Source organism: Lutra lutra, chromosome 9 (assembly GCF_902655055.1).
Source record: "Lutra lutra chromosome 9, mLutLut1.2, whole genome shotgun sequence".
In the NCBI taxonomy this organism is placed as follows: Eukaryota; Metazoa; Chordata; class Mammalia; order Carnivora; family Mustelidae; genus Lutra; species Lutra lutra.
In genome coordinates this window covers 75,501,162-75,516,309 of record NC_062286.1, presented here as the reverse complement: position 1 = coordinate 75,516,309, position 15,148 = coordinate 75,501,162, and the positions used below count along the sequence as shown (strand labels likewise).

At 39.5% G+C, this 15,148-nt stretch overlaps 1 protein-coding gene across 1 annotated transcript in view; it reads left to right on the top strand.

Moving 5' to 3' along the window:
- VWA3B (von Willebrand factor A domain containing 3B) overlaps positions 1-15,148 on the top strand; it is a 235,846-nt gene that overhangs the window by 178,146 nt on the left and 42,552 nt on the right. The window contains 2 exon segments of the mRNA XM_047746614.1: positions 8,887-9,005; positions 14,083-14,133. Of these exon segments, the coding sequence (XP_047602570.1) occupies positions 8,887-9,005; positions 14,083-14,133 (170 nt within the window).

The following is a 15,148-nucleotide window of genomic DNA, read 5'->3' as shown; positions in this document are numbered from 1 at the left end:
GTTAAGTGTCCAACTCTTGATCTCAGCTCAGGTCTTAATCTCTGCGTCATGAGTTCAGGCCCCATGTTGGGCTCCATGCTGGATGTGGAACCTACTTCAAAAAAAAGTAAGGTCTTACATCAGAATCCTAGAAGAGAACATAGGCAGTAACCTCTTTGATATCAGCCACAGCAACTTCTTTCAAGATATGTCTCCAAAGGCAAAGGAAACAAAAGTGAAAATGAACTTTTGGGACTTCATCAAGATCAAAAGCTTCTGCACAGCAAAGGAAACAGTCAACCAAACAAAGAGGCAACCCACAGAATGGGAGAAGATATTTGCAAATGACAGTACAGACAAAAGGTTGATATCCAGGATCCATAAAGAACTTCTCAAACTCAACACACACAAAACAGATAATCGTATCAAAAAATAGGCAGAAGATATGAACAGACACTTCTCCAATGAAGACATACAAATGGCTATCAGACACATGAAAAAATGTTCATCATCACTAGCCATTAGGGAGATTCAAATCAAAACCACATTGAGATACCACCTTAAACCAGTTAGAATGGCCAAAATTAGCAAGACGAAATGACGTGTGTTGGAGAGGATGTGGAGTAAGGGGAACCCTCTTCCACTGTTGGTGGGAATGCAAGTTGGTGCAGCCACTTTGGAGAACAGTGTGGAGATTCCTCAAGAAATTAAATATAGAGCTTCTCTATGACCCTGCAATTGCACTACTGGGTATTTACCCCAAAGATACAGATGTAGTGAAAAGAAGGGCCATCTGTACCCCAATGTTTATAGCAGCAATGGCCACGGTCACCAAACTGTGGAAAGAACCAAGATGTCCTTCAACGGATGAAAGGATAAGGAAGATGTTGTCCATATACACTATGGCGTATTATGCCTCCATCAGAAAGGATGAATACCCAACTTTTGTAGCAACATGCATGGGACTGGAAGAGATTATGCTGAGTGAAAGAAGTCAAGCAGAAAGAGTCAATTATCGTATGGTTTCACTTATTTGTGGAGCATAACAAATAACATGGAGGACATGGGGAGATGGAGAGGAGAAGGAAGTTGAGGGAAATTGGAAGGGGAGGTGAACCATGAGAGACTATGGACTCTGAAAAACAATCTGAGGGTTTTGAAGAGGTGGGGGGTGGGAGGTTGGGGGAGCCAGGTGGTGGGTATTAAGGAGGGCACGGATTGCATGGAGCACTGGGTGTGGTGCAAAAACAATGAATACTGTTAGGCTGAAAAGAAATTTTAAAAAAAGTAAGGTCTTAGAGACTTTTACACACGTGTAGATATGGGTCTGTCTCATTATTACTAGTTTCACATTTCTTCCTCATTATTTCATTGCTTAATTGAAGTAGGGTTGACACACCATGTTACATTAGTTTCATGTGTACAACACAGTGATTCAACAACTCTATAAGTTATGCTGTGCTTACCACAAGTGTAACGCCCTCTGTCACCATCCAGTGCTATTATAGTGCTGTTCACTATATTTCCTGTGCTGTAGTTTTCATTCCCAGTTCTTTCCCATCATTAATGGACATTTACACTGTATCCTTCTTTTCCACATCACAAACAATCCTGTAACAGATTTCCTTGCACACAGATTTTTGGGCACATAAACAAATCTCTTTGGGGATAGATTCTGCAAAGTGGTATTGCCAGACCCAAAGGGTGTGCACATATTAAATTTTGATGGATGCATGTATTGCATGGAGCACTGGGTGTGGTGCATAAACAATGAATTTTGGAACACTGAAAAGAAGTAAAATGGAAAAAAATAAAATTTTGACAGATGAAATCAAAAACCTTCCAAATAAGTTTTACATTTCTGTTAGTTAGAGCCCCACGGACAGCCTTTTTCCTAAGAGGGACCCTATATAATATTTGTTGATAAGCATTTGTTCTATAAGTATAGAAATGCTTTGAAAACCCTGAAAATAGTATGCAGATATAAAATCTTATTCAACCTGTCCTCTCTTCACTGATTCATTCATATTACGAAGAAGTAAACATAATAATATACCTACTCTGAGATTGTTATGGGATTAAAAGAAGTAATGCATATATAATAGCCCATGCTTGCAGGCACTCAGTAAATATTGGCTTTTATTTTTAAAATATTCAACAAATATTACATGCCTACTGTATGCAGGCCCGAGTTGATCTCTAGAGAACAGACAAATAAGACAACCAATGTTTCTAAAAACACAGTTTACCATCTCATGGAGGAAATAGCAATTAAAATAAGTCCTGGTTAATGACAAGTGGGAGGTGCCTAGTGAAGATGCAGGAGAGGTTCCCTAAGCTAGTCTCAGTTGTCAAAGAAGGCTTCAGGCTTGGCTGTGAGGGTTCAGACCCAGGGGCAGAAAAGGAGTTACGAGGTTGGGAGATGGGGAGGGATGTCCTAAGCAGTAGGGGAGCAAGTGGGGAAGTTTAAGATCCAAGAAAGCTTGTCATTCTAAAGAATGTTTGGTGTGACTGGAGGAAAGTTAGCACTAGTAAAGGAAGGGTCTTGATTGATTAAGAAGTTGGAGTGTCATCCTGAGAACAAGCAAAGGGGTTTTAGCAGAAGATCAAGTTTAGGCTTCAGTTGCAATGTGCAGAGTAGTTGGAGAGGTTTAAGGCTGGGAAGGTGGGGGTCAGTCAGGAGGCAAAGCCTGGGTGACTCCGGTGCAGGTGGCAACAATGAGGGTGGAGCCAAGGTGATTTTCAAAGTCAGGTTAGATAGGACTAAATAGTGTGGGACTGAAAGAGAGAAAAATATGGAGTGATTCCCAAGAAGGAGAAACTAGAAGAATAGTGAGGGTCCTGTTCTTCAGAAAAACATTCTAGTCTTCTGACTCTAGAAAGCAAAGCTAAGGGGTGAAGATCAACATTTTTCAGTTTCATCCCACCGTTGACATTTGTGCTTGTACCTTTTGTGACAATGTAAATTCTCATCACAGACCTGTGAGTAGGTAGTGCACAATCCAGCATGCTTACCTTCCTCCATTATTGATAGTAAGTGCATACATCATGAGGATGATGGAAGTATACTGCGGTAAATTCCAACTTCACTATCAAAGCATGCCTGTATCTTTTATTCCTTAACATTTTCTCGGACTGGAAGAGACCCTCACTTGGAAAGAATAGTAAGACAATAACCTAAAAATACATTCTCCTTAGTGGGATGTATAGCTTTTTGAGATTTGGGCTTAATGTTTTATGAAAAAGTAGACAAAAAAGTAGAATGGAGCTGAAAAGGAAACCTGAATCTTAACACACTGCACTGAGAATTTTAATTGACTCTTAACGCCTATGTTCTGTGCCCGGTCACATCTGTCTGGGCTGAATTGTAAAGCAGTATTTGGCTTTGTCCCCAGCTCTTTGTCTCATTCATGACTTATGTATGGGCTCTTTCTTCTTCTGGAACACAATGCTGTTTTGGTTTTCAATGTTTCCCGGACCAGCATCAAATCTGTCACCTTGGAAATGAAGTACTGAGCAGAGAGGTTGCCCTAGCAACTCTTCATTACAAGATGCTAACTGGCACTTTGAGTTTCCAATAGACCAGATAATTTTACCTTAACTCTTTCAAAAAAAATTAATTCATTGCCAAGTCATATACAGGATAAAATTGTTTTAGTTATTTGATGAATCTGGAATTCCGAGCTCTTTATTGCCAATCACTTCAAAGAAAAGTAAAATAATTTGGGAACATTAATCTGTATCATTGGAAAGTTTACATCATCATCATGTTCTTTAACAACATCCCATCAAGGCTTCCTGTTTTGCCCTAATCTGGGTTCATTAGGCACATAACTCTGTGGTCAGATACACTGGGCTTGCATACTAGCTCTATCATTTACTCCTGACAGGCCAGGCACAATCCCATTAATAGGGGTTTTGAGCAAAGCATTTGCTTTCATCAAAGTATCATATATAAAAGTTAGAGCAACTTAGTGAATTTGCTATTCATCTTGTCATTTAGCTGACAAGTTAAGTGCAAAGAGGTTAGGGATGCTGTTAAGGACAGGCATTTTGTTGCTGTCATATATAGTAGCATTGAGCATAAAATTATGTATTGATAAGTTTTATCTTAATTAAAAATTAATTTTTAATTTAAAAAGGACAGTTATTACAAAAGCTATATATATTCACTGTGTATAAAAATTAGCAAATACAGATAAATGAAAAAAAAGGAAATAGTAGAGTTATAACTCCACCACTGAAGAATCATTTGATGGTTGTATGACCAGACCTTTTTCACTACATATGTATCCTTTGTTTTTTGTTTTTGTTTTACCAAAATGATGTCAAACTGAATATACAGTTTTGTGCCTTCATTTTTGCCCAACAGTCTACAGTGAACATTGTTCCAGGTCAACAGACGTTTATCTTCTTTGCCAATGAAAATGTTCCCTAAATTGAAAAGAACAATCTTTTCTAAAAGTTAGTATGAAAAATGTGGGACATAGTCTACCTTGTAGTAAGTAACATATTTTCTTGGGTTTATGGAAGATCTTGTTGACATACTCCTCTTTTGCCAGTTAATTCTGTGATCCTGCTTTCATTTGATCTTTGGAGACTGGAGACATTCCACTTTGAAAGCAGACATTAAAGCTTCTACCCTCAGCAGTTTGTGCATCTGCACTGCCCATAAACCCACGTGTCTGTGTTTAGAGTTACCCATGCAGGATTTGTGCAGCTTTGGTGTTTTTGTTATGCACATCCCTTCAGTCCTCTCCTTGGCAAGCTCTGGGATATTCATTGGAAGAGCTGATTAAGTTGAAAAAAGTGAAATTGGTGAACTCAGCCAGGATTGAACAATAATTATATAAACACCCATTTAATACTGTGTTCTCATTTTCAAAATGTGGGGTTGAGGATAAACACAGAATGTTGTCAGGAGGAACTTTACCTATAGTGTGACTTTAACAACAAATACCTGTGCATACAGTTCTGTATTCTGCTTCCTTCATTTAGCTTATGTTATGAACATACTCTCTTGTAATGACCACATTTGGTTGAATTTTTAATGGTTGCACTAATATTCAATAATATGAACTACTGCAACTTATTTAAATTATTCCCCCCATTAATGCACACTTTACTTGGAATTTTAACAATGCCTATTTACCTACATCTTTATCACTTAAGAGCAGTACGTTAAGGGGCACCTGGGTGGCTCAGTTAAGTGGCTCCTTTGGCTCAGGTCATGATCTTGGGGTCCTGGGATCGAGCCCCACATGGGGCTCCCTGCTCAGAGAGAGCCTGCTTCTCTCTCCCTCTACCTGCCACTCTGCTTACTTATGCTTTGTATCAAAGAAATAAATAAAATCTTTTTTTTAAAAAAGCAGTACATTTAAAAAAAACTTTGCCAATTGCTGTGTGGAATGGTATTTCATTTTAATTTTCTATTCTTTTATTGTTTCAGAATAGTTTATTATAGAAGCTAAATCTCTTGTTCACTTTGTTCATATTTCTAGCAAATGCCTCTTAAAAAATAGCAAAGTTACATTTATTCCATGACTCAATTACCAAGAATTCAAATTTGGTGGAATCCAGACTTCATTATATTTTATAATATAGATAAAACATTTTTTGAGCCTTGACCATTGTTTTAATTTATATATAGTTTTAGTTTTTCAAATATTCAAAAAATGGTTACTTTGTACATGTATTATGCTAGAAAACTAGTAGGGTTTTTTTTTTAAAGGAATAAAGAACAGCAGAGTTTAGTAGAAAGGAAAGGCATATAACAAAACCTGCTATTCAGTGTATATATTAATATAGGGACTGAATGAGAAAATATGTAGAGAGTGGTTAATGCTTGGCAGAGAGTAAAGGATAAACACTATTACCGTCATTGACAAAACTATTCTTAAATACAATGATTGCTTACAGGTCTAACCCAAATTAACTGTACATGAATTCTAGCAATTTCTTCTTTCTTTTTGGTTGCTGACTCTCTCTCTTTCTGTCTCTCCATTTCTACCCCCACCTTCCCTCCCTTTCTCATAGTTAAAATCTTTCCCCACAGGTTATGATTATTTTTTTATTTTTTTAAAAAAATTTTTTAACTTTTTTTAGGGTATGATTATTAATATCAATTTGGCAAGGCTTCTTTTAGGTTAATCTCAAGAGAATTGAAGTAGGTAATATCTTGAAGCTCTTTTTTTGTTGTCAAATATTGTCCAAGACCGTCTCTTGATTTTCATTATGAGAGGTAATAAGTAAATCATTTTCAAAGGAGATGTGATCAGGTTTTATTCCCTTTCAAACAGAGCTGTCAGTTTCTTCATTAACTGCACCCTCCTCCCTGCCATGCTTCCTTGCAGAAGCTGGGCGACCATGGTTCTGATCCCTCAAGTCCTATCAGAATGCCCCTTACGACCTCATAGTCACACTACATTTGACATCATAAAGAGAATATCCCATGGCCCCACCATGTGACCACCATGTTGTAAAAACTAAGACCATAGATTGAAGGTGTGGAGTATGACTTTGTCTTTCCCTAAATCTGCATGCAGAAAGGAATGAGAGTGGGTGCACAGAGCCAAATTTGAACTACTACCACACTGAAGTACATGATGGCCACGCAAAGCCTGAGATCTAAAACCGCAAAAGAGGGAAGTAGAACATTAATATAAATGTTGTCATGTTGCTAAATATTTTAGGGTGTTGATTTGCAGTTGGGCCATATGTTGGCAAACTTGGAGAGCTATTTATAGACTTCTAAGGGGGTATTTTTTCCAGGGGTGATAAAAATATGAAGGTCTTTGATTTTTGTGGAGATTGATTTCTTTTTCCTCTTGAAAGTTTTTGTGATATGTAGGTCTATTTTGAGAATTGTGGTGCCCCCCCCCCATTACTACAAGCTTCATTCAGTATTCAAAGCCTAGCCGACTCACCTTTCAACCTACTGTTCTGGCCCCTTCCTTTTGACAAAAATTGCTCTAGAAGCCACATGCTGAATTCCTTTGTCTGACAAGTAGTGAGGTTCGATTTCACAGCCTCTTCATTTCTTTCTCTTAAGTTTTCTGAATCTTTGCCTATTTTCTTGTTTGTTTTGGTCTTGACATTTCAATTACAGAATTAGTGTATGTAGCCATCATTTCAATGTCCTTTTTTTCTAAGATAGGTTTTTTTACTTGAAGTACTCTTTTTCCTGTCCATTTTTTCTTTTGGTACTTCTGTATGTTTTTGTACTTTTACACAGCTGTTACTTCTTTGAACAACCGAATCATAATTAATTTTAATTATAATTACTATAAATCATTGTTAGATGGCTTATAAGATTAATTTCTTCTCAAGCGAATTGACATTCTTGTTGATTTTCTCAGTCATCATTTATATATTTTTTTCATTGTAGATTTTGGAATTTTAACATAGATTAACAGGATTTTTTTTTATCTGTATTTTCTCCTTTCCAGTTGCCTAAATCCATCCCTTGGTACACCCCCTCACTGGTGTTTAGAGCTCTTGTTGCTCAGTGATACTGGAATGTGATAGATTCAGCAGGTGGCTTGGTATAGTTGGTGGTGGTGAGGCATCATCAGTGTCCTCTCTCACTTGACAGAACCTTTTTCAAGGGGTGCGAGACCCTCAGCCCAACACTGGCTTCAGGCCCTGAGCCTGACTTGAGCCTTCATCTTACAGACAGACACTCGTAGTCCCACTTGCTGTCCAGGAGTTGTGCTCCCATGGCCCTGCTATCTTTTGACAAAGAGTCAGCAATTCCACAACTTCAGCCCTGCTCACTTGTTCCCAGTCCCATTCAACTTTTGTTACCTAGAAATCTATGGGCCATGCATCTGACCTTTTTTCTTTCCTTCCTCCTTTCCATTCTCTGCATTTTTTTCTTAGGCAATAACAATATAATTTTTGTCTAATTTTGGATATAAGAGGGAACATAAAAGCATGACTTATATCATCTTGACTGAAAGTAAAAATGTATTTCTCAGAAGCAATTCTCCACATTTTCAAAATGCCTACATGCTACTTATGGTTGGAATCATATATAATTTTGAAACAATATTATAGCTTGGCATTCTGTTAGTTAGACTTTTCTTTTTTGTTTAAATATTAAAATACGGAATATATTTTTTATGAATATTCATTTATCAACAAATATTTGTTGAGGGCACACTATGTGCCAGCCAGTATTCTAGGTAATGGGAATATAGTAGTAAATAAAATAAAGTTTCTGCTCTGATAGAGCTTACATTCTACTAAGGAGAGAGAGGTAACATGCAAAGAGGTTAAGTATATAGTATTATAGGTATTAAGAAGATGGCTTGGAATCATAGGCATACCCAAACCCAAAAGTAAGCACCAGGTGCAAACAGAAAGACTAAAAAAGAAGCCCTCTCTTTCTCGTAGTCTGCTGTTCTTATAGAATGTGATCACTGAGGCTTCTCTGTTTGACTTTTATAAGAATCTCTTATAAATTGACAAGGAAAATAGTCCAAAGATGTTAAATGTAATCAGATATTTTCAAGAGAAAGTAAAATGTGAAATAAATCTATGAGGAGGATGTTTAACCCAAGTAGTAATTTACAAAGTAGCAACGAGGCGATCCTTTCTCTTAAAAATTACTCACCCTCATCAGTTTGACAGGAGCTTACAAAGAGGGTACTTGATTCTGACTAGAATTTCCTGAAGCTGTTGTTTTGTGTGTGTGCTTGATAGAGTTTTAAAATGGGAAGAAAAAGATTAGCGATGATATCTCAGAGTCTTACTATTTTCTTTATCATTATCGGTATTCTCTAATTTTTCTATAATTATATTGATTCTATAGTCAGAAAAACATGCTGTATAGCTCTGTAGATCCATTTTCGGAGGCACTTGTTAACCTATCAAATGATGCCTTCCTTTGGTATTGCTGTGCAGGTGTTTCCTCTGGCACATGTGTGCAATGACACCAATAAGATGACATTAATTAACCCCCAAGGAGTCAAGCTCAATATCTACAAGCAAAAAGTGGAACAGGCCATTAAGAGCTATGAAAAGTGAGTATTAGTCCCAGCTGCTCTTTAACAGCTATGGAATTCATTTGTTTGTGCTTATTTTCTCTTGTTTTTAGCTTAGATTTTTTTTTCTTTGTCTGGATCAGCTACTTAGTGATTGCCCCGAAGGAATACGGCAGTAGCAGCCACAAACAGAGGGGTTTCCTCAGTGCCAGGCACAGCATGAGACACAGGACCCAAAGAATTCCAACAGAGTTTTGAAGGAACCATCTGCCCTTTCCAAAATCTGTAGAAATCTCGTTTCCCTGAGATCTTTAAAGCTTTCCCTCTAAGGGCACCTGGGTGGCTCAGTGGGTTAAGCCTCTGCCTTCGGCTCAGGTCATGATCTCAGGGTCCTGGGATCGAGCCTGTTTCCTCTCTCTCTCTGCCTGCCTCTCTGCTTGCTTGTGATCTCTGTTTGTGTCAAATAAATGAACAAAATCCTTAAAAAAAAAAAAAAAACAAACCTTTCCCTTTAACAGAGTGAATTTGGTCATTTCAGCACAGATTTTGTAAAGTGACTAATGAAACTCCACAACAATGAAATAGTGGAGATAACGTGTCTCCTGCTACGTAAATCATTTTTTCCCAAGATTAGAAGGATGATCAAGTTGGCTTCAGTGAAAGTTTTACTCTTAGTCACTGTGTTAGTGCTGAGATGGAGTTTGTTTTCACAAGGGCAGACGCCCAGTCTCACCCTTGCCCTAGCTCTGTGGTCCCCTCCCCACCCCAGTCCCAGCACTTTATGAAGCCTCCATGCCTCACACTTAAACTTCAAGCATGCCCTGCTTCTCCAGGCAAGCCTTTCCTTGGTTCTGGAACTGTGCAACTGAGTTTTCACCTATCACCATGTGGATGGAAGGAATGACATAAAGTACATGAACGTTAACAATGTCCTAGGCAGTGTTTTCTGGGATGTTGTCATTTTGTGGTGTATCTACTGTGTGTTTAAAAGAAGTATAGAGCCTGACTCCTGCCACGTGGGTTACGCAGTCCGATCTAGATGCTGGCCTTTCCCCACCATGCCCATCACAGGCCTCGGCAGATCTCCTTTCACGGGAGCCTTCTCCTGCCCTCACCTAAGAATGGAGGCTTATACAAGCTCCTTCAGCTGCCTCCAGACTCCTCAGGACTTCTCTGAGCCTTTGCCTGCCCTCCCTTTCTCTTGCAGACACAATGAACTACGCAAGGCTCGCTCTTGTCTGTGGGCCTGAGGCTTTGCTCTGTAGATTTCCCCATGTCTCCCACACACGGGGGCTGTCCCTCCACTCTGCCTCTCCTTCTGCACCAGGCAGGCCTTCCCTTGCCTTCCAGCAATGCTGCCCTCTTCCTGTCCTCCAGCTGTCCTCTTTCATTCCTGTCTTGCCTAAGCTCCAGTGGCCCTCCTTTCAGAGGCCTTTCCCCAGTGACTCCACCACACACCCTGCCTATGGCCCTCAGAGGGCTCAAAGTTTCTGCACAGGCCTGTGTCTCCTATGTAAGGATATCAGCTTCCAAGGGCCGGAGCTTAGCAGCCTTGCTCTCCCTTGTCTCCTCTACCTAGCAGGTGTTACTATGTGTGTATTTGACTATTGGAATTTAATTTGAATCTGATCTAATTCACATTTAGTTATTAAAATTTATCAAATTCAGTTATTCAAAGTATATCGTTCATATTATAATTGAATATGCTTGACTCAGTCAAATATTTGGGTTCTAGAATTACCTGATTTGTGAAAGCCTGGCGCAGGGCCACAAGGTAGGGCTTTTAGGTCCCAATTCTGAGCTTCATTTTTGACTCTGACATCTACTTGGCACATCATGCAACAATTGGAAGCTTCAGATTACTTATTTACAGAATCTTGCAAGGCAATTGTGAGGGTTATGTAAATTATACATAAAGAGCAATTAATGTTAATTACTTACCCCTTTCATTCCCTGAATCTGCTGATCCCCAAATAACCATAAATACAGGAGTATAATAGTCACGCAGCTCTGCGGCCTACATTAACCCTTTCCCTTTCTAAAGACAGGGATCCCTCATTCCCTAATAGCAAAATCAAAATACAGACATAGTAAGTGATTTGGCCTACTTCTTTCTTCCAATGAGTGAATCTGGAAAAGCCTTTTAGGGCACTTAGAGAAATGCATATTCCTGTTATTAATAGTAACATGAATTCTAATATGATTAATATTATTTAGATTTCAATATCCTTGAATTAATATATGATATTAATGTGTTGTTAATATTAAGTGAATATTTAATATCATTATTTAATAATACTAATATTAACATTAGTATTGTACAGGACAAAACTTCCTGATCTTTTGCATTTAGTAGTCTTTAAGAATTTTGTTGGCATAAGCATCAATTCCCTTTTCCATCTTGCTCCAACCTTTCTAAAGATACACATACTGTGAAAAGTAATTAATGAAACTTGGTTTACTCCCACTCTGTCCCCAATATAGTATTTCTAAGGAGTTTCCCATCACAAGTAAGCCAGATATAACCCTGAATTTGTATGGTTAGCAATGACCAGACAATCGGGAAGCTCACAGCCCTTTGGCCAAAATAGTGACATAAGCTAGTTATGTTGGTCACACTTACTGGCTGTGTGTGGAGTCCTTCTGCTTCAATATTTCATGAATCAAGATAGCAATTTTGACTTCATGTGTCTGAGTATAAACTTTGAGTCAGGGTTCCAGGGCTGGCCAGCCCTGGGGTCATTTTTCTGCTGCTTATTTTGACTTTGAGTATAAGGTCAAGTTTTTAGTTCTCAGATTCACAGGAAAAGCATCAGTTCTAACCTGATTCTGGGGGCCATCCTTAGTAACCTCTGCCTATGATCTCCAAAATGCTCTGCTGGCTGGTTAGATTTCTGAAGTGTCATTAATTACAAGTTGCTTTGCAAATTCTGGCAATTCTTGGGACAAGTAGATTTGTCAACTAGAGGTAGGGAGAGCTAGTGAAAGCAACCCCTCAACCAAATTTCACTCTCCTTAAACAAAAAGAAGAGGAAAACTATGGCTAGTAAAATCCCTGAATCAGGGAGTGGACCAACCTCACAGAAGCCCTCATGTCCCATGGCCTCTTGGCATCCTGCAGGGACGGCCCTCATTCCACACCTTTTGTGGCCAGTCAGAGGAGCCAGGATCGACACCCTTACCTGCCCTCAGTTCACACCCACCCACTCTTCTGCCCTGTGTGCTTTGAAGCATTTCAGTATAGTTGGAAAATAGGGGGAATAACAGAAGTTGTGTAAGTGTGCTCTTAGAAAAATATTTTCTAAAGGATTGAATTAAAATTAGTGGCATGTGCTAGCAAATTAGACCCACATTCACTAAGGGTTTCTCAGTTTCCAAGCCTTGCCCATCTTCAGAACCTGGAGGGAATAAACACTGAGTTATTCCTGGTCATTTATATGTATATCTCAATCCTCCCAGCACCAAGGTAGGTGGTGTTATCCTTGTTTCAGCGATAAGAAAACAGAGTTTCAAAAAGTTATGTAACACAGGATCACGCAGCAGCAAAGTAGAGGCACTGAGATTTGAACCCAGAACCATGTGGCTCTAAAGCTTTTGGTCTCACTCGCAGCCTCCTTACTATATACTGCCTCTACTTTCCAGGTTTAGTTTTAAGGGGATTTTTAAATGAGGTTGTGGTTTTTTGTTTTGTTTTGTTTTCAGAGAAGCACATACACACAAGCCAAAACTGCATACTGTGAATCCTTTAAACAGGTCTTACAAGCCCTGCTTATCGATACGTGAACCACATAATTAAAAAAAAAAAAAAAAAAAACGCAGTTTCCAAATAGGCCCTAAGGAGCTCAAAGCCTCCAGGTGAGACAGCAGCACTTGCTGGAGTATTGCCTGCTTCCCGACTGTTCATATCACGTGCGGAGCATTTGCCTGTATCAGACAGGTTCTGTGTGCTGTGCCACACCAGCTCGCTGAGCCCTCACAGCGACCCTAGGAGGGAGGTACCATTATTACCCATATTCTACAGAGAAGTTGGCTGCTGGCCCAAAGTCTCACAGCTAATAAGTGGAGAAGCCAACTGAGCTTTGGGTTCAGGCAGTCTGGCTCCAGAGCCTGTGCTCTTCACCGCATGCCAGACCCCCTTGCTGTGGTCTCACCCGCTTGGGAAGGGAGGTCAGGCAGGGTAGCACCCCCCCAAAGTGTTCTCAGAGCCCTGTGTCACTGATGCTGGGTCCAGTGGTTAGAGAATGCCTCCTGGAGAGGGGCAGTATTCTCCCACCTTATTTTACTGAAGCTTGTTTTGTTTTGTTTTGTTTTTAATGGAACACCAGATCCCAGCCCCCCGGAGCCAGTGTTCTGTGCCCTGCACTCCAGGAAGCCCACTTTGGGTAATGATGTAGCGGTACAGAATGGGGGAACAGAATGGGGCTGGCACATCTGAAAGAAGCCTCACTGATTTGTAACAGAGAAGGAGCTGCGTCTACCCCATAGAAACCACTGGCTTAGCCTCCTCCTTTCCTCTCTCTACAGACATGTTCAGTGATGAGCTTCAGAAAGTCTCAGCACTGCCACCACCACCAGGCTGTGATAAGTGAGCAAAGCACTTCATCTTCTTGCCCCTCTCAGTGACCTTGTTTGGAAAACAAGCAGGTCAGACCGGTTGATCTCTAAAATGTGTCTTGGTCCTATTATTTATGACCCTCTTCACCCCTGTTGCTCTGAAAATCCAGGTCTAGAAGAATGTCTCTAGAAGGTAAACTAAGGGCACGGTTGTACTTTTTCCATAGGAAGAAAATCAGTGGGTGTGTAGAGACTTCATGCAGAGAAAATGACAACCGTTTTGCTTACTGCCATTTCTTAGCCCAGGTTCTACCTGACAGAGCTGACAGCTGTGTCCTCCTTTAATATTTAACAGGACTGCTACAGAGCCATGAGGTTTCCACAGTGATGCCGAGGGAGGCAGACACTCATATCCAGTATCTTTAAGCAAGCAGTGGTGATGTGGTCCAGTGCAGGTGTCCCTTGGCTTGGGCTCTGCCCTCAGTGCCCTTCAGAGCCTGGGATCAGACTTTTGCCATGAAATGAACTATGGCTACTAAATAATTACTGTTTTTTTTAACAGGCGCTTGAATAAAATTGTTTGGCGAGCATTATCTCAAGAGGAAAAAGAAAAGTAAGCCAGTTTCTCTTCACTTTGTTTTGGTGAAATTCACATAACCTACAATTAACTGTTTTAAAGTGTACAGTTCTATGCTATTTATTCAAAATGTTGTGCAAACCACCACCTCCCTCTAGTTTCAAAATTTTATCACCTCAGGAAAGATACCTTGTACCCATTAAGTAATCCTTCCCCACAACTCTCTCTCCTCCTCTGGGTACCACTATTCTGCTTTCTCTCTGTGTGTGTATTTGCCTCTCCTGGATATATACCAGATGAATCATACAATATGTGACATTTTTTGTCTGCCTTCTTTTACTTCCTTTGTGTAAAAACTTAATGATCCCAAGTTGTAACATACATAGTCTTCTTTTATGCCTCAGTACAGATCCAATATATGTATATACCCACTTGTTTATCCAGCGGTCTGCTGGTGGGTATTTGGGTTGTTTCTACCTTGGGGCTATTGAGAACAATGCTGCCATATACATTCATGTAGAAATTTCTGTTTGGACATATGTTTTCATTTCTCTTGGGAACATATCTAAGAGTGGATTTGCTAAGCCATAGAGTAATATTAGGCTTAACCTGTTGAGGAACACCAGACTTTTTCACAGCAACTATACCATTTTACATTTTTACCAGCAAGGTATGAGGGTTCTTGTTTCTCCACATCCTTGCCAACACTTGTTAATTTACTTGTCTTTTTTTTAATAACTAAAGCCATCCTGTGGTCTAGTGGGTATGAAATGATATCTCCTTGTGGTTTTATTTGCATTTTTCATAAGGATCAATAATGTTAAACACCCTTTCCCATGCTTGTTGGCCATGAATATGTCTTCTTTGGAAAAGTGTTTATTCTAAAGTTCTTTGCTCATTTTTTAATGGGTTATTTGTTGTTGTTGTTGTTGTTGTTGAGATATAGTAGTTCTTTATATATTCTGGATTTTAACCACTTAGCATATAGATGATTTTCAGGAACATTCTTTCACTCAAAAGGTTGCCTTTACACTCTCTTGATAGTGTCCTT